Source organism: Hevea brasiliensis, chromosome 16, assembly GCF_030052815.1.
Source record: "Hevea brasiliensis isolate MT/VB/25A 57/8 chromosome 16, ASM3005281v1, whole genome shotgun sequence".
Classification (NCBI taxonomy): Eukaryota; Viridiplantae; Streptophyta; class Magnoliopsida; order Malpighiales; family Euphorbiaceae; genus Hevea; species Hevea brasiliensis.
In genome coordinates this window covers 57,838,081-57,866,033 of record NC_079508.1, presented here as the reverse complement: position 1 = coordinate 57,866,033, position 27,953 = coordinate 57,838,081, and the positions used below count along the sequence as shown (strand labels likewise).

At 35.6% G+C, this 27,953-nt stretch overlaps 3 protein-coding genes and 1 pseudogene across 6 annotated transcripts; 2 read left to right on the top strand and 2 right to left on the bottom strand.

Annotated features, from left to right (window-relative positions):
- The first annotated feature begins 17,862 nt into the window (after nt 1-17,862).
- On the top strand, nt 17,863-18,965 carry LOC110672544 (uncharacterized). Its single transcript, XM_058137863.1, is given in 3 exon segments — nt 17,863-18,081; nt 18,195-18,661; nt 18,664-18,965. Coding segments are annotated over 3 exon segments (651 nt in total). The 5' UTR covers nt 17,863-17,959; the 3' UTR covers nt 18,726-18,965.
- A 441-nt stretch (nt 18,966-19,406) lies between these two features.
- Nucleotides 19,407-21,285, bottom strand: LOC110672574 (disease resistance protein RPM1-like; annotated as a pseudogene).
- A 57-nt stretch (nt 21,286-21,342) lies between these two features.
- On the top strand, nt 21,343-24,390 carry LOC110672573 (UPF0548 protein At2g17695). Of its 4 annotated transcripts, XM_021835377.2 has the most exons (6): nt 21,343-21,461; nt 21,632-21,703; nt 21,814-21,990; nt 22,075-22,273; nt 23,542-23,598; nt 23,998-24,390. In XM_021835377.2, the coding sequence occupies exons 2-6, from the start codon at nt 21,645-21,647 to the stop codon at nt 24,013-24,015; spliced, it is 510 nt and encodes a 169-aa protein (XP_021691069.2). In that variant the 5' UTR covers nt 21,343-21,461; nt 21,632-21,644; the 3' UTR covers nt 24,016-24,390. The 4 variants fall into 4 exon arrangements, with proteins under 4 accessions (XP_021691069.2, XP_021691064.2, XP_021691068.2 ...); XM_021835372.2 differs by lacking the exon at nt 23,998-24,390 and having other exon boundaries at nt 21,348-21,461; nt 23,542-23,896; XM_021835376.2 differs by lacking the exon at nt 23,998-24,390 and having other exon boundaries at nt 21,354-21,461; nt 21,643-21,703; nt 23,542-23,896.
- Nucleotides 24,391-25,003: 613 nt separating this feature from the next.
- On the bottom strand, nt 25,004-27,171 carry LOC110672541 (putative F-box protein At1g65770). Its single transcript, XM_021835341.2, has 2 exons — nt 25,796-27,171; nt 25,004-25,248 (listed from the first exon to the last, which is right to left on the bottom strand). Exons 1-2 carry the CDS (start codon nt 26,972-26,974, stop codon nt 25,237-25,239), a joined length of 1,191 nt encoding a protein of 396 aa, XP_021691033.2. The 5' UTR covers nt 26,975-27,171; the 3' UTR covers nt 25,004-25,236.
- Nucleotides 27,172-27,953: the final 782 nt, after the last annotated feature.

Here is a 27,953-nt window from a genome sequence, read left to right as displayed (position 1 = left end):
CAACACTTCGGGTAATCCTCGTACAATGGACCAACCCGAGCAGAGGAATACACTAAAAAGAGGGAACGCCGTGCATCGAGGGGAAGAAGCAGAGACTTCAAATGTAGTTGCCGGTATGTTCTTAACTTGTGAAAGGAATAATTATGCACTATTTGATTCCGGCTCTACTTGTTTATATGCTAATGCTAAAACTATATGTTCTACTGCTATTCCCTTGCATGGAGATAAATTTTAATGTGTTAGTAATTAGTCTTTTAGGATAGGAATTGCGATAATAAGCCTGATTGGAATTAATTTTGGAAAAGTTTCTAGTGAGAGACATCTCCTAGACTATGATAAATTATAAAGTTAATTAGTAAGCCTAATTAGGTAAGGCAAGAGGACCTAAAAGTAAGTTGTAGTAATATATCTGCCCTAGATGGAAGTAAAGGTATTACTGTTGATAGATGTCAGTAAGTACCATAATCAAAATAAGTTTAAGATATTAGTGGATTTGAAAGAAATAAGACATAGGGAAGTTTGATCTATTGGGATGTATCGTAGTAACTATGCAATATACTTGATGTTTGTGCTGTAAGCTGCAGATTTCAGTATTGACTTGAGATTTATTGTGTAGAGCTACGTACTACCCAATAGTACATAAGAATAGGAATAGTTATAAATGATTTTCGCTCTGGTACAAATATACCAGAATAGAGTTCTATTACTAGGACTAAGTTTGAAAATCCTAATTCGGGATTTAAAACTCTACAATTAGAATATCAAAATATCATGGTTGCAAGGTAGTGAGAGTTAAAGACTCCGTTACCCTAGCACGAATTACGGTACATCAAAAATTATTATGGGACTAAAGATTTTAGCATGGTAAAAATTTAAAAATAACACCTATAGGGATAAGTCATCCAGTCTCCGATATGGGATTTATAGTTGTTCTGGTATTGCAATGGATCTTTTGCTTAAAGTTTAGTAAGGAACAGTACTCTATTTGTGTAATGGTAAGACACAAAATATAATTTTGTTTCCCTAGAAGAGACAGGATGCTATGGATGACAATTATAACTTATAAACAGTTAAGAAACAATATTCTACTGATAACAGCAATTCGACAGGAAGTAGTTGGTCAAGTATTCTTTAGGAAGAGCACAATTTTATTGTGCGGATCATAAGGATTAGATTAGAATTCAAGCGAAACTTTTGAATAGCATGGAAAACAGGAGAGTCCGGTAGACTCCCTTCTTAAGATTAAAGAATTGTTTATGGTTAAAAAAAAAAGGGTAATGATCACAAACTAGTAGAAAATAAGCTATAGAATATTGGTAGATAAAAGAAAATATAGAAGTAAAAATTAGAATAGTTGGTGCAAATGTAATAAAGAAACGTTAAAAATATTAGTTAAAGTGTTGACTAGAATGGTCAAAGGACCAAATCAAAGTAATATTGAAGTATAGTGGATTTATTAGGGACGATAAGAGGTACTAAATTACAACTCGACAACCAAGTTAAGGAAGAAGATAAGATTGAGGAATAAAATAATTAAAGTTAAGTTGTGGAATGAAAAGAAACAAATAGAACAGTAAGAAATGAGAAAAACACTAGATGAGAATTTGCCACCAGGGAAAACAACTTACTTAAGACGCATAATGATATCCCGAACTATTTTATCAAGAAGGAAATAAGTTAAACAAAAGCAAACAAGATAGTGCAAAATGATACATAGGCCTTGGTCATAAATGGAGATAGTAAGATAATGGTTATGGACCTATAACCAAGAAAGAGATAAGCAGTTCATATATGACCAACAAGGTCATTCAAGAAAAAAAAACTACAAAGGAAAATAATTGCTAAATTAACAATAAGAAAAGACTAAAATATTTTAAACTAAACTGAAGGATGCATCATATGATCAAGAGATTTGATAAGAAAAGAGTAAAACTAAGTTCTCACCCATAGGATTATACGAGGTCCTAGAAAGAGTGGATCCACTAGCACACAGATTTGTTTACGTCTAAAACTGAAATGAAATTGAATCTAACTTATGACAGAAGCTCATAAGAAACTTGGCACACGAGGTAAGCAATTGAGGAGTAAATAGTGTTGGTTAAAGTGCTATAGACCATTATTCTGATTATCAAGCTACGCAGAAATGTGAGAAAAACACGAGAAAACAATGTGTATGACTATTTGAGGATAGATAGTGAACAGAATTTCGAGGACGAAATTATTTTAGGGGGGGGGGGGAGAATTGTAACACCCCTATTGGTATAGCCTGGTATATTTCATTGTTTTGGTGACCGGTGTCGGTCCTAACAATTAAGGGGATTAGAACCATACTTAAGACAACTTGAGAATCCATAAACACAAATAATTAGTAATGTTTAATTAGTTAACTATAAATAAGAAAAACAGAACATAAGAAGTTAAACGAGCCGAGAGTCACAGCAATGAGTGACCTCCTGAACGCATCACAAGTCGTTTTAAACTCAAATTTCGAACCGTAAAAAGTGACGCTGCGGTCCTTAGGACCCTTATAAACACAGTGAAAAAGAGAAAATCACAAAAAAGAACTGTTAAGCCAGTCAAATAATTAGGTCAGGGAGCCGAAAGAAATATTGAATTATTTGCAAACCGGGTTGAACCGGCGAAAGGCAATTTGGTCAATTGACCCCGAGAGCTGACTCCTGACCTAACTGTCAAATAAAATCAGAGAAAAGAAAATTTTGGAATCGAGAATTAAATTAAAGAACTAATAGAAAAAAATAAATAGAAAAAAAAAGAAAAGAAAGAAGTTAGAAAAGTCAAAGGTGATGACATTATGAATGATGTCATAAAAGATTAATTAAATTATTTTATTAATTTGGGAATTTTGGTCTTCAAAAAGGGATAAAAACATAAAAGAAAAGAAAAAAAAAATCATTCTTCTTCTTCAAAAATGTATATCTCTCCTCTCTCTTTCTCTTTTCTCCTTAGTTTTCTCCATAACCATGAAATTCAAGCTTTCAAAGCTTGAATCAACCCCATAAATTCCCCAAAAATTCTACTAAATTATGATTAAGCTTTGGTTGGGCTACTAGAAGAGGAGATTGAAGAAGCAAGAAAGAAGAAAAAAGAGAAGAAAATTAGTGATTGGAAAATCAAACAAAGGTTAGTATATAAATTTGAATTCTTTTACTAAATTTCTATGTTCTTAGTTTAATTAACTTAGAAAGTAACTTAAAATGAAACAAAAATAATTGTGAGGGATCAAAGCTGAATTTAGGCTAGCTAGGGTTTGATGTGTGTGCATGAATTTGATGGACTTTAAGGTGTATATGAGATTGATAGAGTTAAAGAAGCATGTATATAGGCATTGAATTGGTTAAATGAAACAATTAAGTGAGATTAGGGTTAGGAGGTAGGGTTTGTGAACCAAATTTTGGAGAAATGCTTAAATGATGACTTTGGTCTATTATGAGATGAAAAATGGTCAATAATGACCAAAAGAGATGTGTGGGAATTGTTGGAATGAAAACCAAATTCGTAGGTCAAATGGTCATGCTGCTGGCAGCATGACCAAACCTACTTTGAAGGACCAAAACGGGAATTTTACAAGCCCAATTGATATGCCACCAATTGGGGATGAAAATAGGCATAAAAGAGCACAATTTTCATTAAGGAACCATGCCCAAAAACTGACCAAAACTGGGTGAACCAATTGACCAAAGTGAAATGAGAGCAGGCTGCCACTACATTAAATCGACCAAATGAGCGAATCGCTCATTTGGTCATAACTCGAGTTAGGAAGGTCAAAATGATCTGAAATTTTACCAGCAATTAGATACGATATAGATCTAAAACTTTCATGAAGAATACCAACCCAAATTATGCCATTAACCATTCAAATCATTGAACAAAGTTGAGTTACTGTACCTGTGATTCTGTAGAATTACCATTGAGCAGTAATGTTTGAAGGACTATAACTCTCTCTAGGAAAATCGGATTTAGGTGATTCTTGAACCGATGGAAACCTAAGACATAGTAGAACATTTCATATGAAGAAAGTTAGACCAAATTATAAACTTAACTTGATCAAATTACTGAACAAAATTGGACTAAAAATCTGCCAGAACCAAAATACCAGTATGAACAGTGCACGTGAACAGTAATTGTATTTTGGCCATAACTTGAGCTACAAAACTCCGATTGGGGTGATCCAAAAATGAGAATACACTTAAGACAATAAGGAACATTTTCTATAAAGGAAGTTTTGCCAAATTCCAACAGTAGATTGACCAATGGAATAGTGTAACTTCGGAGCACAAAAACCGAAAATTGGCAATTTTGCCAAAATGACTTAAGCTTGGAGAAAATGACCAAAACCAACAAGTTTAATAACCAAAATGTGGTATGTGGGTGAAGTTGGAGTTCCCATACCTATTAAGCCTTAGAAAGTCAACTATTTGACTTGAATAGTGCAGTGAATAGTAACCCGAAACACAAAAATTTTAAGAACGTCGAAATTAGCACGTTAGAGCTAGGTAAAAGTGAAGTTAAATTTATTTTTGGATTTATATTAAATTATGGTACTGAAACACTATAAAATTGTGTGTTTCAGTGGAAAAGAATACCGGAACAGAACCCGAGGAGTCGAGTCAAGGCCAACAGGTGACTCGCTTGAGGTTTGTGCACAACTAACTCTTTTGTTATTTTTCAATTCCAAATTGATTTGAAATAAATTTATTGTATGATTTATGATTTTTGTTGTGTTGAGAATTTTAACTTATTGAATGAAATTGTATAATTTGAATACAAATTTTCTTATGCATTTAAGGAATTATTGCATTGTTTTGAGGATTGTAAATTTTAAGTTTGATGTGTTGCCAACCTTGAGCATGAATTTATGATGATTAAAAATGTTGATTTGTAAATGCTTTGTAAATAGAAATTGTTTTGAATATGATTTGAAACCACAGTTGACATGACAAAATATGTTGTGAATTCTCATTAGCTTGTCTAGTGAGATAACTCCTCCACTTGATGGGGCGAGTTTCTTCCTCTCTGGCTTGCCAGTTGGGGACTGATGTGACTGAGTACTCATATATACTAGCTAGTCTTTGTTTCTCCCTTTTGGCCTCGGTTATTGGGAGTATGTGAAATGTCGTGGTGTACAACACGGCATCTATTCGAATTTTGGGTCATGGGTTCGACTGTGTGTATTGTTGGCAACGCCCTTTAAATTATGCATGATTTGATAAATTGTGATTGAAATAAATAATTTGTCAATGATTCAAAAATTTTTGCATTGTCTCGGAATTTAAAAGAAATGTAAATAAATAGTTACTATTTGATCAAAATGTTATTCGAATGAATAATTTGCATGAATGAAAATGTTGATTTCTAAAGGTTATGGATTTTGAAGAATTTAGAAATTTTAAAATTCTATTTGTTATGAATTGTCAAGCATAAATTGTATTAAGTTTTAAATTGTTAGTTTGTGTACCATTGAGTTCACTACTCAGCGATAGCTTGTTATGCTGTCGCAGATATAGAGACTAGAGGAGCAGCAGATTGAGCTGCTGAGGACAGGGGCGCTACCTGCTAGAAGTTATCGGGTATAATTTTATACCCTGACTGTAAATATTCATTTTGATGTATGTATTGCACGTAATTGTATGGACATGTAAAATCGGTCTTGAGCAGCTTGTATAAAGTTTGTATAAAGTTGTAATAAATTTTAGTTTGGATTTTCTTAATGAAAATTTCTTGTAATGATGTATCTAAATTGTTTTGTTTCTAAGGAAATATGAATGATATTGATTGACAGTATTTTGAGAATTATTGAACTTGTAAATTTGAGAAATTGGTTGAGATTGAGTATGAATTTGAAGCAGTAGTTAGAAAATTATTGGAAGTGCTTTTATTTCAGGTATTTGAAGAACTGGTTTCTCAAAATACAGAGGGAACTCTGTCAAAATTTTTATAAAATTTGCGTAAAAACAAAATGGACCAAAAATATTAACTAGATTTACTTTTAATCATATGTTTTAAATACCTATTGGAAAATGCTCACCACTTATCAAAAATAAGAAAATTGTTTTAAAATCCCTTGTAGGGTATTTAATGAGTTATCGGTAGGTGAAGTTCGGTAGTTCATTAGGTATTCTACGGGATCATGTTATACCTTACAGAGAGGTAAGGTGTGACATTGAATGAGTGTAGAAACCTTAATTAGTTGAATGATTAGCATTAAAACCATTAATGTAGTTAAATACAATGAATTAGTGAGATTAGGGTTTGAATGTTAGGGTTTGTGAACCAAATTTTGGAGAAATGCATAAATGATATCTTTGACCAATTTTGGACTGAAAAAATGGTCAATAATGACCAAAGGAAATGTGTGAGAATTATTAGCATGGGAGTCAAATTCATAGGTCAAATGCAACATGACCAAACCAACTTTGAAGGACCAAAACAGAAATTTTACAAGTCCAATTGATATGCCACCAATTGGAGCTGAAAATAGACATAAAATAGCACAATTTTCTTTAAGGAACCATGGCCAAAAACTGACTAAGACTTGGTGAACCAATTGACCAAAGTGAAATGAGAGCAGTCACATCAAGATTAAATGACCAAATGAACAGTAACTGTTCATTTGGTCATAATTCGAGCTAGACAGGTCAAATTGACCTGAAATTTTACTAGAAATTAGATAAGACATAGATCTAAAACTTTCATGAAGAACACCATCCCAAATTATGCCATTAACCTAGTCAAATTATTGAACAAATTTGAGTTATTGAACCTGCAACTCTGCAGAATTGCCATTGAGCAGTAAAGTTCCAATGGCTATAACTCTCTCTAGAAAACTCCGATTTAGGGGATTCTTGAACCGATGGAAACCTAAGACATAGTAGAACATTTCATATGAAGAAAGTTAGACTAAATTATGAACTTAACTTGATCAAATTACTGAACAAAGTTGGATCAAAAACCTGCCAAAACCATAGTTGCAGTATGAACAGTGCACGTGAACAGTAACTGTATTTTGGCTATAACATGAGCTACAAAACTCCGATTGAGATGATCCAAAAATGAGAATACACTTAAGACAATAAGGAACATTTTTTGTGAAGGAATTTTTGCCAAATTCCAACAGTAGATTGACCAATGGAATAGTGCAACTTCGGAGCACCAAAACCGAAAATTGGCAATTTTGCCAAAATGACCTAAGCTTTGAGAAAATGACCAAAACCAACAAGTTTAATGACCAAAATGTGGTATGTGGGTGAAGTTAGAGTTCCCATACCTATTAAGCCTTAGAAAGTCAACTATTTGACTTGAATAGTGCAGTGAATAGTAACCCGAAACACAAAATTTAAAGAATGTCGAATTTAGCACGTTAGAACGAGGTAATTGTGAAGCTAAATTTATTTTGGATTTATGTTAAGTTCTAGTATTGAAACATTATAAAATTGTATGTTTCAGTTGAAAAGAATATTGGGAAGGAACCCAAGGAACCGAGTCGAGGCTAAGGGACGACTCGCTTGAGGTTTATGCACAATAAACCCTATTTAAGCATTTTATCCTTGAAAAATTGATTTAGTACGCATTATGAATTTATGAACTTTTGTGTTGCCACCTTGTGATCAAAATGTAACTTTGGAAATTGATTTGATTTTTGTATGCAATATTTGAATGAAATGTTTGAAATGGATTTTTGATTCACACTTAGCATGACAGTTACTTATTATTCCTCCTGCATTTATGGGGTTGAGATCGTTTATTTTCCTCCCTCTCTGGCTTGCCAATTGAGGTTGTAGATCGGATGAGTACTCATTAGCTAGCTAGCCACCTCCCTCATTGATTTCGATTAATGGGGTTGAGATTGCTTTGTCGTGGTGTACAACACGGCATTGATCGGAAATTTTGTGTCATTGCTTAAGTTGTGTATGACTTTGGCAATACTGTGTTTATGAAATTGTTTGACTAAACTGTGTTTAATAGATTATTTGACAAAATGATGTTATTATGAACTTTAATATTTGTGAAATGTGATTGAGAAACATTTAAATTGTGTTTGGCAATGAATGATTTAATTATTGCATTTTAAATTTTTATTGTGCACCACTGAGTATTTTTATACTCAGCGATAGCTTATTTTGCTGTCGCAGATAAGAGCAAGAAAAAAGCAACAGAGTGAGCTGCTACTGAGTTGAAGATCACATCAAGCTTTTGTACGGGTATTATTTTATACCCTTGTAGATAATTTTGATGTAAATATGGAAATGTTGTATGTATCAATGTAGTTGAGCAGTTGTAAATAAATTGTAATAATATTTTTTGGATTTTCTTCTGTAAATTTAATATTTGTAGTTATGAATTTCTCATTTTATGCTTGTGAATGGAGATATTAAATATTTTGAGATGAGAAATCTTGTTTTGTATTGTGAAATTATTTTGAAGTGTATTGAACTGAGTTGATTGAGTTTTTGAAGGTTGGGAGTTGTGAAATATTTTTGGAAGTATTTTTTTTACGTAATTGAAGAACTGTTTACTCCAGTTTTCAAACAGAACTCTGTCAAAATTTTTATAAAAATTGCGGCAAAATTTAAAATGGACAAAATTTTTACTAGTATTTAAGCTTGAATAAATGACTTTTAATTCTCACTAAAATGCTCACCACTTCCAAAATGTACGAAAATCGTTTTAAAATCCCTTGTAGGGTACTTAATGAGTTATCGGTAGGTGAAGTTCGGTAGTTCATTAAGTATTCTACGGGATCATGTTATGCCTTACGGAGGGGTAAGGTGTGACACTCCTTCAACTCCTTAAGTTCTGTGGGTGCCATACGATAAGGTGGCATAGATATGAGCTCAGTTCCAGGAACTAAGTCTATACTAAACTCTACCTCTCGCTCTGAGGGTAAGCCTGATAAATCTTCTAGAAACACATCAGGAAACTCCTTAACCACTATAACATTCTCCAAATCTGCACCTTCTACCTGAACATTTCTAACATAAGCTAGATACCTTTTACACCTCTTTCGCAATAATCGTCTAGCACTCACTACAAAGATAAGATTACTAGAGGCTATACTGCGATCTCCCTGAAATTGAAATTCTGCCTCCCCAGGAATTTTAAAGAGTATAACTTTATTATGATAATCCAATGAAACGTGATAAGTGGCTAACCAATCCATGCCTAAAATCACATCAAACTCAAACATATCCAAAGAAACAAGATCGGCAGCTAATTCCCTATCTCCAATGTGAACTATACATCCCCTATACACCATATCAGTGTCTATTGCATCCCCCATAAGTGTTGATACAGATAAAGGATACTCTAACAAAGTAGGTGGTGTACTAAATCTCATGGAAAAGTATGGAGAAACAAAGGAATGACTGGAACCAGGATCAAATAGTACTCTAGCATCAAATGAGCAAATAGGAAGTGTACCTATCACTACTGCATTAGATGCCTGAGCATCCTGTTGAGTCAAAGCAAAAACTCTAGCTTGACCTCTACCACCAGATGTCTGTCCCTGAGTTTGAGCAAATCCTCTACCACCCTGTCCGCGACCACCAAAACCCTGACTTCTACCACTATACTGTGAAACTGGTTGAGCCTGAGAGGGAGTAGAATGTGTTGCTTGACCAGCACCCTGAGTTGTCTCACTAGTAGGACAGTCCTGTCTACGGTGTCCCAGCTGTCCACAACCAAAGCATGCTCCAGTGACCCAATGACAAGTGCCCTTATATGGCTTACCACAATGCTGACAAGGAGTGGTAATAGGCTCAGTGCTAATCTGGCTATACCGAGCATTCCTTGCATGTGTCCTCTGCTCACGTCCCTGACCAACTCCAGATTGATGTGCCCTATTGCCAACCGTAGACTGAGAACCCTGCTTATTATCCTGATAAGAACCCTGATGACTCTATCCTCTGTTAAATTGATTACCTTGACTATCTTTCTTAAACCGCTTGCACTGCTCACGAGCCCAACGTTCATCATCATACATCTCCATCTGTCTAGCCCGATCAACCACCTCCTCATATTTAGGTAGTCATAAAGGAGCTACACGATCAATTAGCCTGTCTCGTAAGCCCCTTTCAAACCTGTGGGCCTTCTTCTCCTCATTTGGAATCAAGTGTTTACCAAAGCGAGATAGTTTGGTAAACTTCATCTCATACTCTGTAACTGTCATTTTACCTTGCTTTAAGGTTTCAAACTCCAAAGCCTTAGCCTCTTGAACACTAGGAGGGAGGAATCGCTCTAAGAAGAGAGAGTGAAACTCAAGCGAGAGGATAGAACCTTCAGGTCGCCCATTCTTCTTAAAGATATACCACTCATGAGCAAATCCCTTAAGCTGATTTCCCGCCAACATCACCATCCTAGCACTACTGCAACCCATAGTGTCGTAACACCTCTCCATGTCATCTAGAAAATCTAAGGGATCAGCTAATGCATCCTCTCCAGTGAACTCCTTTGGTTTTAGCTTGAGAAAGTTTGTAGAGTCAAGAAATCGAGCCCTATCCTGAGTTGGTGTTGAAATAGAGCCAACCACTGGTTGCTGTGGTTGAGTTGTAAGGTACTAAGCTACAGTATTAACAGCACGATTCACTGCATGCAATCCCGCTGGCAGATCTGCCACAGTAACTTGACTAGCCCTAGGTGCTTGAGCTGCAGTAGCTAATTGGAATGGTTGTGCCCTAGTCTTAGCCATAGGCGTCTGTTCAGATGTCTGATTAATAGTTTGAAGTGGTACCTCCCCTGTTGGATCAAGGTTTGCACCATTAAGACCCTTGGCCCTAGTTCTCCTCTTACGTCTAACAGACCCAGGCACCTATTCATTTTAATAAACAAGCATTAAATTTGAAAATGTGAGCCAAATTAAGATAGGTGAGAAGGTACGAAGAACGCACACATCTAAAGCAATGATAAACTGAAAAGACGTTAAGGATCCTATGCTTCGCAAGTTTACTAGACCTCAACCGAGCTCTGATACCAACTTTGTCACGACCCAAAATTCTGAACCATGACCGGCGCATAATTTAAGTATTCTTAAATTATGCAAGTCTTATCAGAGCATCTTGAATGAATATATTGTCACTTACTAATCCCAAAAATAGACAAAATCTAAATAAACAAAGTGCTGAATAAACATCATAAATATCCCATAAGTAAATTATGGAGTCTCTACAGATTTCAATAAAAACTTAAACTGTTCAATAAACTAAACTAATTATTAGCCCGAGAGAATATGAATTCGGGCATACCATGAGAACAAATCAAAGTTGTCCCTCTCTAGAAAATGGACTGAATATTTGGATCAGCTGCAGAATTCTACTGATCTGAAACAGATAACAGATAGAGAAAATGTGGTTTGAGCTAGATACTCAGTGAATGATAATTATAGCACACAACGGAATAGGAACAGGCAGACGCTTGATTAATTTCACAATAAATTTTCTATTCAATAAAATCATGCTCATGCTGTCAAAATCATTGATAAAATAATTTCATAAAACATATATATAAAAGAAATTCATTCAATAAAAATTTTATGGTACAGTGCACCAGAGTGATGATACCCCACATCACCAAAGGCCAGATGGTAAGCGCGCTACCAGATATTAGATACCTTCCTCCTCCTTCACAGATATCAATGCATATGATACTAATGCAACCCATAAACTGCAATGATGCATGACTCAACAATGCAACCTAATACCGTGATAGTCCACACGGCGGGGCCAGATAATAAAAACAGATACTGGGCACAGGTACCAATTCAAAACAGAAAATCAATTTGTACAAACCAATCAAAATCAATAAAAAATTTCAGATAGCAAGTAATAACTGATAGTGAAACTTCAATAGTTTATTGCAATAATTTTAGAGAGTCAATAAAATCAAATCAATATCAAATAAATTCAGTCACACATCGGTAATTTTTATAGTCAAATATCAATCAATATAAATACATTAAAGGCCTGTTCCCGGAATCTTAATGGATCTAATGCAGAGATAATTGACAAAATCAATTATTTGATCAAAATCAAAATAAAATTCAATAATAAAATAAAACTCTAGAAAATCACATATAAAATAATTGTTAAAATATTGATTTAAAATTTCATTTAATAACAAAACTTAATGCTAAGAAATTTTAAAAGAGACTAAAAAGGTGCTATGTACTATAATTACCACTCACCTGGAACCTTCAAGACAATAGTTATTTCAATGGAAGAGAGACAATTTCAACTGACTAATTGAATATTCAAATCTCCTACACACCCAAAATATTAAAGAAAAATATCAAATAATAATAAAATATAATAACTTATATATATATATATATATATATATATATATATATATATATATATATATATATATTAGAAGCAATTAGAGCGTACCTGTTCGTCTTCAGCAGCAATTGAAGCGTCCCGTCTCTGTTCAATATATATATGTATATATATAAGCGTCCCTGTTCGTCTTCGGTGCTTCACTGTTCATTATATATATATATATATATTGGAAGCGTCCCTTCATCTTCGGTGCTTCACTGTTCATCCATATATATATATATATATATATATATATATATATATATATATATATATATATATAAAATCTAAATTTAAAGATATTGTCTCACAGTAATTATGATCAACCCAATTCAATACCAATAATCAAAAATAAATTTTTAGAGTAGTTGTAACAGATCAATAAAAGAAAATAAAATTAGATTCACCCATTATTAAACAAGGAATGAGAATTTTTTGAATTGAGAAATAAAATTTTAGAAATTTTCTGCACGCATCAGATTATAAATCTTAAATTTTTATATATATATATATATATATATATATATATATATATATATATATATATATATATATATATATATATATATATATATATATACATATATAACAATAATTAAAAGATGATGAAAATACCTGTTGAGAGTATTTGGTAGAAAAAGGAGATGACAAACAGGTTTTAAAAACAAAGTTTAGCAGAAGAGATGAATAGGGTGTATATATATATATATTTCAAGAGTTTTATTAGGTGTAGAATGGGATAAGAGTTATTATTGAACTGAGTTATTCAGATTGCAGATATATATTTAATTTCAAAAATAATATATATATCTAAAAATAAATAAGCAGACCATCTAATAAAAAATATATTTTTTTTATTAATATATTAAATTATTGTAAGCTAATTAAAATAAAATAATAATAAATAATAAATATATATGGGTTCCCAAAATCCTGAACCAGACCCAGAACTGCTGTACCCCGAACTGTGACCACTGCTGGATCCATATCCTGGTCTGAACCCTCGAGGTTTGTGTCTAAAACCACTCTTCTTGTTCCTACTTCTTCCTCTGTAATTACTCTGGCCACCACTATCCGGACCACCCATATGGGGAACACCTGAAGAACCCTCTGCTCTATTTTTCTTTGCCCTTTCGCTATCATCCACAGCATAGCTAATCTCAATCTGTCTGGCTCGATCAACTACCACATCAAAAGACTGATCCGACATCATGGCCAGGTTTGCATAACTCCTGTCAAGCCCCTTTATGAACCTCTTCACCTTCATAGTTTCTGTAGCTACTGCTGTAGGGGCATATCTGCTCAATTCCAGGAATTCTGTAGCATATTCATCTACAGACTTGCCATTCTATCTTAAGGCCTCAAAGGCCCACTGCTTTTGATCTCTGAAACTTTATGGTACAAACTGGTTGATGAACAGTTTCACAAACTGAGTCCACGACAAACCCTCCATCCTAGGTAATATATAGTCATTCATCCATTGTCTAGGCATAGGCCCCATGACATGCTGTATACACTCTATAAGTCTTCTATCAGTCAACTGCAACTCTGTTCCTACCTGTCTGCAGGAATCCAAAAACTGATATGCATCGTCTGACACATCATAAGTATCAGGCACCAACTTCTTAAAATTGATGATCTATTTGTAAGGAACTCTTGGTGCGATGGACTGCTGCTGTTGTAGAGGGTAGACCATATATTGTGCCATCATATTGATGGTTCTCTGTAACCCGGCTAGAGTAGCTGCCATGGGGTCCATGAGACCCTGTGCCATAAAAGACTAATCCTGAACTCGTGGCAGCTGCTCTTCTACTTGAGTAGCTTTAGGCCTCCTACCCTGCCTCCTCGGGGCAGGCGCCTCATCTGTCTTTGGCAGTCGAGGCACATCTTGTTACAGTGCGATGGCGGCTCTCACGCTTCTACGCATTTTCTTGAAATTCAGCAGCATTAGCCCTCAAAATTCAAAACTGCACATTACACAGCTCTATAGACTCATATTTACACACAATATATGAAGCAGAGACTAGAAGCAAAGATGACAATGCAAGACGAATGTAGACCCTATTTTCCGCATATGACTCCTAGTAGACTCTTCCCAACACTTTAGATAATTATTCCCTATGAATCTGGAGCCTAAGCTCTGATACCACATTTATCACGACCCAACCTATGGGCCGGACCGGCACTAGGACCTGGGCCAGCCTAAAGCCCCCGAGGCTCGTAGTAAGCTTAACTATTCCTCAACCTAACTCAAAGGCCCATTGGGCCCAATTTCAAGAAATCAACCAAACAGAGTCCGACCATAATATGGACCTTTCAACGGGGAGTTTTTGACTCACTCGACCTGTAAACACAGTATATAATCAATTGGGGAGCTCAGCTCACCCTCCACATACTCATATAACATAAAAATAAATGGGAGCTCAGCTCTCTCATCCAGTCCATCAACATGCATAAAATAATAAGTTTATAGGTCCAAAATAATAATTTATATTACATACCCAATTCAAATAAATATTTCTAATACATGCAAAAATTCTAAGAGTTAACAGGTTTACACAAAAATTAATAAATGACCTGCGGAGAGAAAAGCAGGTTAACCTCAAAAATATCCTCCTGTGGCCTGGAAAAATATTGAACAGGAATGAGCATTCGACTCAGAGAGTAAAATATCAATTTTAATCATAATCTCTATAACTATCTAAAACTAATGCACCCTGTAGAGTGAAATGCAACATCAGCAATATTTTCACATCATAACAGCAAAAAGGTAATTTGGAGCACTCACACACCTAGTAATATCAATCATAATATATGGGGTGATCCCTATCTGACTCTCTTAAATCCAACCTGTGCCAGCGAAGAACTCAAGCCGGACTTTCGCTTAATAAACCAAATCGGGGTCCCAGCGAAGAACTCAAGCCGTGACTACCCCCGAAGGGCCGGGTCCCAGCGAAAATCTCAAGCCGTGTCTACCCATCTTGTCCATAGCCAACACCACATCACACGCACGCCAACGCACACACACTGCTCCAAATTACCACAACAACATACATGGCACTTTAACAGTTGTGAATGCAACATAAAATGTGCCTAGAGTTTAACTACATAAGTATATACATATAAGTGATGCATGGGCATGCTTGAACATATAATAATAGTGAAATTACAGTTAAAATTAATATTTTACTCACAGACTTGACAGCGGTCACTGTGGCAGCTGGGAGGAGGAAGAAGGCTGTCTCGGCTCACCTGATAATTTTATTACAATCATTTAAAAAATTTGACTCAATACAAGCTAAGAAAAGACCAAATACGTCCTAAGTCGTGCTGAAAATCCGGCAGAGTCTCCCCTATACCTAGGACCTACCCAACCTGCAAAAGGGCTCAAAACGCACTTCTATATTTACAACCCATATATCCACAACTCAATCACATCACACAGCCCCTCCTGGACCCATACATACAGTCCTCAATTACAATATGTAAATTTACAGTTTAGTCTTTATAATTGACCCTTTTTGCAAAAACCACCCAATTAAACTCTAAAAATTCTAAAACTTTGCCCGCGGGCCTTAGCAATATTACTATGCTAATGCAAAAAGAATCATAATTTTTTGAGCTACCACGAATATTTTATGGATTTTTAATCCCATTTGAGTACTAGAAAATTATGAAAAAGTAAGGTTCGGGTTTACCTATGCCGATTCCGACTTTAGGGACGTGCTCAGGATGTCTGAAAATGGTGGGGTAGCCAAAACCTCGATCCAATTCGGATACTTTTTCGGTAGCCGGTCTGTCTGGCCGGAAATTCACAGACCCAGACAACTGTCAAATTTCCGCTAATTGAAGATACCTACACGAAGCCCACAACACGAGGGTTAGTACATAAATTTTACGGAATTTTCTAAGCTCATTTAATGCTCGGAAAAACACTACGAAGTTCCGTGGGACCCATCAAAAAATAGTGTCGGAAAAATTTGAAATTTATATCTCCGCAAAGGTCTCGACGAGTGGAGAGCTCTGGTACTCTCGGTTTTCTTGTGGGGTTCACAGTTTGCGAGAAATCTAGCCCAAAAATCAAAATAGGCTAAAACTTCCCGGGCAAAAATTGAACAAACCACTCAATGGATTTCGGTGTTCTTGGTGTCTATGGAAAGCTCTCGATGAGTAGATGGGTTTAGACACAAGATTCGGCTCAATCGGTGGCCGGAACGGCAGGGAAGACGAAGGGTCGGGCGTTGCGCGTAGCGTCGCCGTCTGGCGGCATCGGCGTTCGGCGGTGGTGGTGAGGCGGTTGGGGAGCGCCGTGGCAGGTGGGTGGGAGGCGGCTGGTCGGCGAGGGGAGGTGGGAGGAGAGAGAAAACGAGAAAGAGAGAGAGGAAGGAGAACGCGCGCGGGAGAGGAGAAGAAGAAGAAGAAAAAGGAGTCGGCCCGATTCGGTCAGTCCGATCCGATCCGATTTGATTCGACCGGTTCGATTCAGGATATAAAAATTTGAATTTTTACTCTGCTTTGGTACCAAAAACGAGGTCCAAAAATTTCAAAAAAATTCTAGAAAACTCAGAAAATTCATAGACTCCAAATATATTTTTAGTTTTGCCATGTGGTCTTTAAATTAATTTTTAAAAATCATCAAAGTTTATATTTTCTAAAAATCGAACCCGATTTCTAAAATCCGAAAAATTTCAAATAATTTCCTAAAATTCGAATAAAATAAAATATCAATATTTACACAAAAATAATAAATTTAAAAATTAGGGGTGTTACATTTCATTTTTTTTAATTTTCATATAAAAATCTAATTTTTTTATTATATTATATTATAAAATAAAAAAAAAACTTAATTTAAAAGGTCCACACTAATCTAAATAGATAAATTTATCATATACACCCAATTAAAGATCAATTATTTGAATAGAAAATATCAAATTAAAAGAGACAAAAAAAGATGAGACTTCATCCTAAACTTGAAAATTAGCATAACCTAAAGAATTTTATTTCAATAAAAATTTTAGCTATTATAATAAGTTTTATTGCACGGGAAAAAAAATTACAAATTTGATTCTATTTTGATTCATTTCCATTAAACCACAGACTCATTTTAGCCCGGGTGAAATTGAACAATGCATGTATATATATATATATATATATATATATATATATATATATATATATATATATATATAGATGAGGACTGTCCTTTAGGGCTGGGCCTTAATATTTAAGGGCCATGTCCCGCCGTTGAAAAATGCAAGCAAAAGAATTGGCCTACTGACCCCAAATTTAAAACGGACGGTGGAGATCATCTGAAACCAAAGAACTTGAAACTGAAAAGGATCAGCGTGGTCCCACAAAAGAAGGAAGATGCTTTAGAATATCCTCTCTGAGAGTGACACTAGCTTCATATTTCTCAACCCAACCCATAAATAAGCTTGTCCTCGCCTTCGCTGCTTCTTTCCTCAACAAACACCCACGCCCCCGCGGCCCCCCAACCCCCCACCCCACACCCCCTCAGCCCCTCCCCCGGGCGGCCCCTTCTCCCTCTCTCGTGGCACTTTGCTGTTTCGCATCCTTGCGGGAACCGTCTTCTCCAAACGTAGCCTAATTGAGCAAAAGCGAATAAGATGTGCACTCACGTTTCGCAGCTTGACCGAGAACAACTCATCGAGAAACTCAAGATCTTCAAGATCCAGGGAAGAGACAAGCATGGCCGCAAGATCCTTTGCATTATAGCCAAATTCTTTCCTGTTAACCTATCCTTCTCTGTTTTATCTTCTTTTTTATTGTTATTGTTTTTTTGCATGCAATTGATAATTTTGTTTCTGATTTTGATTATTAATATTTTTTTGGTTGATTATTAGCTCGGTTTCCGGGTGTGGATGTGCTTAGGAGTTACTTGGAGGAGAAGATCTATCCTTGCATAGGGAATAAGCCGTTTTCTGTGTTGTATGTTCATACCGGAGTTCAAAGAAGTGAGAATTTTCCTGGAATCTCAGCCTTACGATCTGTCTACGACACGATACCTATCAACGTCAAGGATAATATCCAGGCCGTTGACTTTGTCCATCCAGGCTTACAGGCCAGGCTCTTCCTGGCCACCTTTGGCCGCCTTCTCTTCAGCGGCCGGTGAGGCGCATTTTAATATTTTTCTGTATTAAGCCTTTTGTTTACTTATTACCAATGAGGGCGGCAGTGGGATTGGATTGACTCTCTGTGGGACCCTGTAAAGAGGAATGAGGTTGAAATTCCTGAATTTGTTCATGATCACGATGAGGATTTGGAGTGCCGTCCGATGATGGATTATGGATTGGAAAGTTATCATTCTAGATGTACGGTCCACCCACGATGGATTCTCCTGTGGCTGTGTACTCTATGAGGTGTATATCGTAACGTAAATTAAATCGGAAAAAACAATGATTGAATTTTTGTTGTTGGGCCGTAGCCCGTAGGCTTATAGTGAGAGAAAGAATGGCGAGGTGCCTCTTAATTTAATGTATATTAGAGCTTAGACCAGGATGAGAGAGAGAAACAGAGATATTGACGTAATTTTCTTAGTTTTATATTGGGTTAGTTATAAGATAAATTGTTATTTTTTGTTAGATTTCAAGTTGAATACCAAGGCTTCCAAGGCATATTTTTTTCCTTGATAGAAGATTACAGAGAAACAAAATTAAAAGGATTTGCGAAATGTTAAAAAGTTGAGAAATTTGTTAACACGGTAGTATTAACCTTGTTGGCGATGAAGGAGGAGATTTTTTTTTTCTTTTTTTCTTTTTATCAAAGGATAATTGAAGAAGGAAGAGTTGCCAGGGACAATAGACTAATTAATAGAGAGATAAAGCACTTTTTAACAAGCGAAGTAAAAATAAATGCTAATATAATAATGAAATAAGGAAGCAATACGTAACAAATGCACAAGAAGCTGAGAGATGTATATTTCTGTACGTGGATGGGAATGAGAGTGTTGATAAAATTAGCATTGTTAAATAACTTTATTAAAAGGAATGTTCTCTCAAGTTGATCATAGTTCAAAACCAAGTTCAACGATTGCTTCCATGTAACTATGTAGCATGAGAACGAAACGCGAAGAAAAGCATTTTTAAAAACATAAGAAACGCAAACATGAAATATATATATATACATTTGATGATTTCTTCCATTTGACTTCCTCAGAAAGTTGGCCGGTTCCATGCAAATTTTGAAATATGCTTGATTTTGTAATTTTCCTTATCAGTCAATCTCCTTTCTAGGTCTCCATGCAAGTGAGCGAAAAACAACTCCTGAATGGTAGAAATGTTCTGTAAACCTTCTGGAAGAAATCTCAATTCAAGACAATGCCAAAATTGAAGACTCCTCAAATTTGGAAAGGCCACGTTTATAATCTCTGTCCACTTCACTAGTTGGCTTGAAGCAATCTTCAAAGTTTCCAGCTTTGGAAATCCACTTGCATAACAAAACTCTTTAACCAATGAAATTTGCCTCGCAGGCGTACTATAGATTGAGATGTTTTAACTTGGGAAGAAACTGAAGAACTAAAGATGAATTCTCCAAGAGATGAGAATGACATAGTTCTAGAGTGGTTAGGTTTTCAATGGAGGGAAGCCAATTGGGCATTTCAACTAGGCCACCACGTAAACGAAGCTTTGAAGATGAGGTGGAGGAGAAAATGTTTCGAATTCAGGCAGAAGTGTGCCACTGATGGCTTCTTCTGCATTTAGTGGCAGAGAGACGAGGTTTTCCAGTTTTATGATGGCTGCAAATAGCATGTGTGAAGATTTACCAATGTTCCAGTCCCCCTTGGTACTCTAATTCCACCATCATACTGGTAATTATGGCTCAATAAAAGGTGCCTCAGCTGTTTAATATTTAGAACTTCTATAGGTAGTTCAAATAGCTTTGAACAATTATCTGCATTCAACGTTTGTAGGTTTTGAAGATTACCGATAGTCCTTGGAAGCTTCTTTATTAGTGACCTACTCAAGCCTAAATACCTCAGATGAACCAAATCTCCCAATTCATCAGGTAAGTACTCCACTTCTCCAGTCAAATTCAACACCAACAAAACCTGCAACGCACAAACATTTTGTAAATACACCTGAGAAAAGGCTCCTAAATGATGATCACAGTCCCTCACGATCGCAAAACAAGGATCGAATTGGAAGGCTTTTTAAGTTAGGAGATGGCTTTTTTTCATCATTCTCAATTAATGCATGAATAGGCGAATTCCTAACTTCAACATCAAAATCTTGCTCCTCAACTTCAAGAAGGCATAATTTTCTATAGAACTCAGAGACTTCTATTCTACTCTTAAAGGGATAATGTACTTGAAGCATCCGCAGGCCAATTAATTCATTAATTATAATTTTTGCTGTATCCTCCATGATCTCCCCTGGTTTTCCTGGTATTAGACCTTGAGCCAACAAAAGCATAACTAGTTTTTCTTTGCCCACATAATACCCATTGGGAAAAAAAAAAAAAAAGAACAACAATCTAAACAGGATTTCAGATAGTCAGGAGGCTTTTCATAATTTGATTTGGAAGCTTCTAAAGAAGAAGTCTCACCTTTGTCTTCTTCAGTTCTGCTTGGAGTAACATCAGCTTGAGCTTTTCCTGTGGGAATCTCCGCAAAAAACGACTGAATTATAACATCGGATTCACGACGGTAGTAGATGAAAGGCATGATGGTGGATATTATCAGATCACAAAGTTGAGATTGAGATTAAAAGTGCTAATGCTGTGAGAATAGAGTGAAGATCATGTTTCCATTTACATCCATTACTCTGTTACAATAAAAGAATCGTCGAAGGCATTGATTAGATTTTTCATGAAATTTTGTTGGACTTGTTCTTCCGCTGAATTTCTGGACCGAATCCCTAACGTGACGAGGCCCGGCCCCGAGCCGACTAAGATTTTAGCCCGAGCCTAAACCTTATATTTTTTCTACTATACCCGAGCCCAAACCTTTGATTTAAAGAAAGTGGTTAAGGAGAAACGCCACGTCGTTGGCTCTGGAACGAAATTCCGCTTTCACCCTCCAAGGTCTCCCGCTTTCCTCTCTTCTCCTAAAAAGGCAAGTGATTTATCTTGGGGAAACGAAAGCTTGGCATCGAAATTGAAGTCTACGAGGTAAAATAAAATCTTTCTTACTCCTAGCATTTGTAAGCATCTAATTTCCATGCCGTTTCTGCTATTAACATTTTCTAATTTCAGCAATTGGGATAAATATATGTTTTCTTTTTCCCCATCTAAATTTCGATAAGAAACACTCGTGATGATTGTAATTGTGTTATTGATAGTTTTTTGGCAGAGATGGTTTTCTTGTCCTGGGCTAAGCCTTCTCCTCAAGAGCAGAAGGATTGCTTGAACAAGTAAATGGAATTGAATCTAACTCTGAATTTTCTTCTGTTATACTGGGAAATCGAACCATTTTCAGTTTTGATTTTTCTATATTTGCTTATAGCTGGGCCTTGTCATTTAGGTTAGGTGCCTTCAACTATAACCCAAAGTACAGGGGAGCTACTGCTAAACCTGTATCTTCCCTTAAAGAAGACCATCAGTTCTCAGAAGATGGCTTCTTACTAAACCATGCCCGTGTGTTAGTTGGTTCTGGTCTTGAGACTTTTGATAAGGGAAAGTTAGCTCTTCAAACTTGGAGGTCCGTGAACTTATGCTTATTTTACCCATTCCTCATAGCCCTTAATGATGGGAAAATGCCTATAATAATAGAATTGATATGCAGGCATTTTGGATTAACTTGGGCATTTGTTGATCCCAAGACTCCCATTCAGACTGGAGTGAAATTCTGTGTTTGTTTAAAGCAGTTTCTGCCATGGGTCATGATGCCTCTTCAGGTGGTTTATGTTAAAGAAAGTAAAAAGTCTAAGAAAGCCATGGCTTCATTTTCTTTTGGCAGTGGTACTCTTCAAGGTCACCTGTTGGTTAGTGCTTCTTTGCCAGTCATATCATTTTTGCTTGGGATTAGAATATGAATTTGGATGACTTGTCAGGGTTGCAAATTCAGTTCATTGTTGAGGTTAAGTGGATCTAATCTTCATTACTTCCTGTCCTGTATAAATACATGACTGAAGATTCTTATGTGCTTCGTTTACTTCATTAAAAGCATGGTGCGTGCACTATATTTCGAACCTCGTGGCACCAAAATCTTGCTCAATTGCAGCAATTTTATTTTTCATTTTGTATTGCAGCCTTAACTTGATTCATAATGACAGTATCCCAATTCTATTTGCAAAAATTTGATTTGTGGGCTCCTAGAAGTCCTAGAAATAGTTTGAAAACATATATGTGAATCTAGTAATATCGCTTATTGTTATCTGTAGTGAAATGAAGATTTCATGGTGTTTAGATAAACATATTGCTTTCTAGCTTTTATCTTTAATTAATTAATTGTCACTTTCACTCTTTTATCTGTTCACTTAGACCTTGACCTTGCATGAACTTCTTTGTCATATCTACAACTTTTCATTTAATTGTTAGATAGAAGTGAATAGTTTTCCTCTTATTTGTGATTCAGATTTCCATTTTTCTTTGCAATGAATCTTCAATTAGCTCAAGTTTAAGCATTCAGATTCATGATGGATTTTTAGGACACTTTTTAATGAAGTAATTGACTACCTCAGTGACTTACCTGCATTGATTTGGTAGAGCTTAAGACAAGTATAAGAATTTATGAATGTTTACCAATAAAGTTGTCCACATCTTGGCATTTTAAGATCCAAAAATAAATATGCATGATCAAGGGAATGAACTCTGGACATAAATATGTTCACTTCTTTATAATCATTCTTGTTTAAGCATTAGGCTTGTTTTCTTCTAATGTGATTTACTAAGAAAACTAATATTTATATGATAAACAAATATTATTGATTTCAGAATGGGGCTAATGGTGTTGTATGTTGCATTAATTCAACTTAAAAGTAAAAGAGCTATTCTAGGGCCAAATTATAACAGTTTGAATGACAATTCTTTGGTGTAGTTGTATCATTTGGAACAACCAGTTTCAATATTTCTTTCAATTGAGGCATTATGAATGCAATGTTCTGCTTTCATCTATGTGGTCTTGTCCTCGGCATTAGTTTTGCACACTGTCTAATTACTTAGACATTGAAATTTTGGCACGTGAAGTCCACTTCAGGAAACATAAGCCTTCAATGTTTCTAATATTGGTTGCTGTTTTGCTGCAAAGCAGGCTGGGGAAGAGCGTTTTTCAATTGAAATGGATGAGAATAATCAGGTGTGGTATGAGGTACTTTCCTTCTCGAAGCCTGCTCACTTTCTGTCATTTGTTGGGTACCCATATGTGCAATTCAGGCAGAAGATTTTTGCCCAACAGTCCGCCAATGCAGTTTTAGACCATGTGAATGCTTCGTAACCTATTGTATAATAAAATTTAAATCATGACTATCTTCAGCTTGTAAGCTGTGTATTAAAGCAGTTATACTTTCCCAAAAACCACTTGATATTGACATCTGGATAGTTTCATGTTCTGCCATTGGAGCTAAGTTGGAAGTAGTTGCGAAAAGAGCAACAATGCCTGACCATAATGCGGGATTTTCCCATATTTATATTAGTAATGATGCAAATGATGCAAGAGCAAGTGCAAGTGGTAACTATAAAGTGTTACATGAAACAAAATCTTTTACAGGTGCAGAAGAATATATAGGAAAGCCGAGGTCAAAACAATTGCAGAATTTGGGTTGCACCTGCAGGGCACTGGAAAGAAGCCATTGCTGATGTTGTGGGCAATTGCAAAGATGACAGACTTATGAGCCAAGTCTTACTAATTGGTATTTCTAAGAAATAAATATATCCTTCAACATATTGATACTAATTCCTGCGCTTTTGCCAATTGATATTCTGCAGATCCTAAAGATTAATCAGAATTTTTTTTCTTTTAATTTATCAGAAGGATTAATCAGATTTCCGCATTGAGTAGTTATCTTGTAATATTCTTGTTGCTCTGGTTCCCTTAGTGAATCATGTCATTTACATTTCCAGTAAGATGTGATAAATTTCAATGTCTTCAATTTATTGTTAACTGAAACTGTGAAAGTTACTGGAAGTGAGAAGTGTAGGTAGGATTTTAAGGGCCTGGTTCGTTTTGTAACTTGGCTAGTTTTGAGTAGAGGGGTAAAAACTGCCATGGACTAAAACTTAAACTAGTTTTAGATTGAGAACAATCTGAAATTTCTCTTGTTCTCATCAAGTTATGTATACACATTTAGATGTGATCAAGAAAAACAGTTATAAAATTAAGCGTCATGTTGAAGGCATGCCTTCAAACTGTTCTGTTCAATTATTCTTTTTCCAGCAGATTGACAACTAAATTAGCAGCCTTGGACTGTATCCTTCGCTAATCTTCGAAATTTAACTCGAATGTGTCTGTTTCAGCCAAATTATCTTAGCTGGGGGGCTAGAACGATCCTCTCAGCTAAATTTCAAACAGATGCAGCAGCATAATCTTCACAAAGCCGTTGTCTTTTTATTAATATTATTATTATTATTATTTTATTATTTATTTCCCAGTCCTGTTCCGTGCCTAATGTGAAGCCAGTCGAATAAAATTTGTTTTTTCAAAGGCACACCTGTTGCTGCATTTGCAGTTATTTCAACAGAATTGATTGTGTTTACTGTTTAAACAAACAAACAGGTAAACAGTAAACTTGCCCAGATTCAGATAGATGATAATGATAGTATGTAAACATCCCTTAATTCATGGTTCATCAACATCATAGATCACATGCTTATATAATCTTAAAGTACATACACTGATTACAAGCGAGAGAATGCAAGGGAAGGTGTGGATGATGAGGGCTGAAACTCATTGTTAACAATAAACACGTTAGACCAGCAGCCTACGCCTTCATAACAGCAGACAAGCTCTTTAACAGGTCACCTATAGAAAATCATTTCAAAAAATTATTACAAATGAGTATAATTATTGCAAATACTTAGGAATTATCAAACAAATTAAACATACACAGTTAGGAATTATCAATCCTCAATGCTAAACAATATAAATTCTATAAAATCACCAGAAGCAAAAGGATGATTGCAATACGATTTCAATAGCAGGATTACAAGATTGCAATCCTCTCTAATTAGTAACTACAATTTCATTTGAAAAACAATCCACCAACTTGAGTTCTCAATACCAATCACTTTGGATCATTCATTGAAGTCTTGATCATTTATTGGAGCATTAACACTCTGCCTATCATCTCCATTGAAGTCTAGGATCCATTTAATGCATATTATTTTTTTCCTTGATTTACTAAGTTTGAAACGACAAATTATGTTCTTTTATGTGATTGGAAAAACAATAGCAAAGAGAAATGGTTGATAAAAGACAATAGCAAAGGAAAAGTAATCCAACATAAAAATAAGGGATCAATAAGACCAAACTCAAATAAGATAGAAACATCACAACGATACGAACTTACATTAAACTTCGGGGCAGAATTTGATCCTGTTAAGCCAAAGTTGGGTGGCCAGAAAATCTGAGAGTACTCAGGCAATGTTGTTACTTTCTCAATGATATGATTTTCTAATCGGAACACGCGAATGCTATCACTACTTAATCCTTTTCCCTTGAAATTATCATCATCTGTGAAGTAAATACAGTTCCCTTTCCCTCCAAAAAAATCACCAGATGAAATGGAAAAAGAACAATCCACACCCAACACAAAGGCTCTATCACCCAAGGATTTCACATCAACCCATGTACCCCACTCTTCATCCAGCTTATGGATTCTGAAATCAGTAGCGTTAGGATTACACATCCGGTATGTCCTTCTACGAGCGGGGAAATTAACATCAAGATTCTCATAATCATTCCATGTTCTCCTTTCTCCATCCAGATATCTATCAACTACATAAAGATCTCCACATGACTCCACCAAATTCTTCTGCCCACCACAACCGAACAAAGGAGGGGAATACTGAATCAGCTTCAAGGAAGAATCAATCCAAGAAACTGTACCCCATCTATCAACAACATAAAATTGGCCCTTATATTCAATAATATCATCATATTGAAAATTTTTATCATCTAAAAGTGTCCAACTTTCATCTCCGTATTTCCAATAACCCAATTTTCCTTCGTGATAAATGGCCAGAATGGAAATTTCATATTTACTACATCTAGCAGAAATTGGAAATAAAACGACTTTATTTACCTCATAAAGGGGGAACCCAAATGGGAATTTAAGCATGAAAGCTTTACTTAACTCGAAAAACCGAAAGTCCAGCAAGTTCAACGTGAATGGAGAGTACATGATTGGGTAATCTGAGAGTGGATGAACAAGCTTCAATTTACCCAGCTTGGACACTCTAATTTTAGTTAACCAGCCCTTGGAATTCGATTCTGAAGAAGAAGAATTAGCATTCTGATGGGAAAATTCCATTCGGCATATGGTGGCATGGAAGAGAACGGCATCGATGCCGATGGGTTGAGGAAGTTTAAGGATAAGAGGAGGAATTTCTTCATCAAAGGAAGGAAATGAAACAGAGGATCGCCAGGAAGTGCAGACAGAGCGAAGTCGGAGAACGTCAACACGAGAATCAAGGCATTTGGCGATTGTTTGTAAGAGCTCCTTTGGAAGATCGCTCCATTCGCTCATCTTGAAGAAATTTGGTAGAGAAAGTTACCGAGAGCGTGTGCTAGTTTGTAGTGGCTTCAGAGAGAGCTGCTTAGTAAACAGAGCGACTTAGACCATCATATTATTGGAGGGTAGATTGAACTTTTTGGCCTCGTTATGCTAAAAAATTGCGTTGTATTTATTTCCTTAATTCAGTTTAGGGTTGTTGGATTGCCTTGTTCAACATTGAAAATTTTTACCTGAAAGAAATATTTTTGGTGTAAAATGAAGGAAAGTAAAGGAAGAAAAGAGGAGAAAGGGGAAGAAATTTAATTTGTCAATTTTGTATATTTAATATAAAACATTTCTCCTTAAATCGGTGAGAAATGAAAAAAAATAAATATTTAAATATTTTTTTTCTACTATATAATAGACATAAAAATAAAGAGGGTGTAATAGTTATTTCTTATTGAAAAATTATATTTTTTCTATTCTAATAACCTATTTAAATAATACAAACTAAATCAGATTTCCTTTCTTTTTTTTTTTTCTCTTTATTTCTCTCATTTTTTTTCTTTTCACTTCCCTTGCATAATTAAGTATCCAAACAATGGGTAGTGTTGGCTTTTTTCTCTTGAAAGTCCTTGTTTTTTTCCTTTTGCCTTAGGATTTCAGACCCTCACCTTTGTTGCTCATTGGCCTTTTATGCCTCTCAGGGCAGAGGAAGGCCTCCTATTCTCCTACTCGGTGAGTGAGTTCTCTCCCCTTCAATGGATGCGTGTAAATAGTTTTAGGTTTCTTCTTTTATATAGACCAATAAGCATTAATGGGAGATTTGATTTCGAGTATGCATTTTTTACTCTATGTCCAAGTGTTTTGGCATGGCTGTTTGGAAATGGGTTCAAGGAACTTATAGTTCATCTGTCTCAAATTATGGGGTGTGGCAAAAGGTTTTGATCGTTAGAAGATGGGGATTCGTGGGAACCAATAAACCAAATGGCCGCTTAGAAGGCGCGAGTGA

Bases quoted from the DNA above. Each gene is read 5' to 3' on its own strand.
- LOC110672573 (XM_021835372.2), top strand. From the start codon at position 21,645: ATGGTTTTCTTGTCCTGGGCTAAGCCTTCTCCTCAAGAGCAGAAGGAT. The intron at 21,704-21,813 runs GTAAATGGAATT...CTTGTCATTTAG, and splicing joins CAGAAGGATTGCTTGAACAA to GTTAGGTGCCTTCAACTATA. The intron at 22,274-23,541 runs GTTAGTGCTTCT...GCTGCAAAGCAG, and splicing joins CTCTTCAAGGTCACCTGTTG to GCTGGGGAAGAGCGTTTTTC.
- LOC110672541 (XM_021835341.2), bottom strand. From the start codon at position 26,974: ATGAGCGAATGGAGCGATCTTCCAAAGGAGCTCTTACAAACAATCGCC.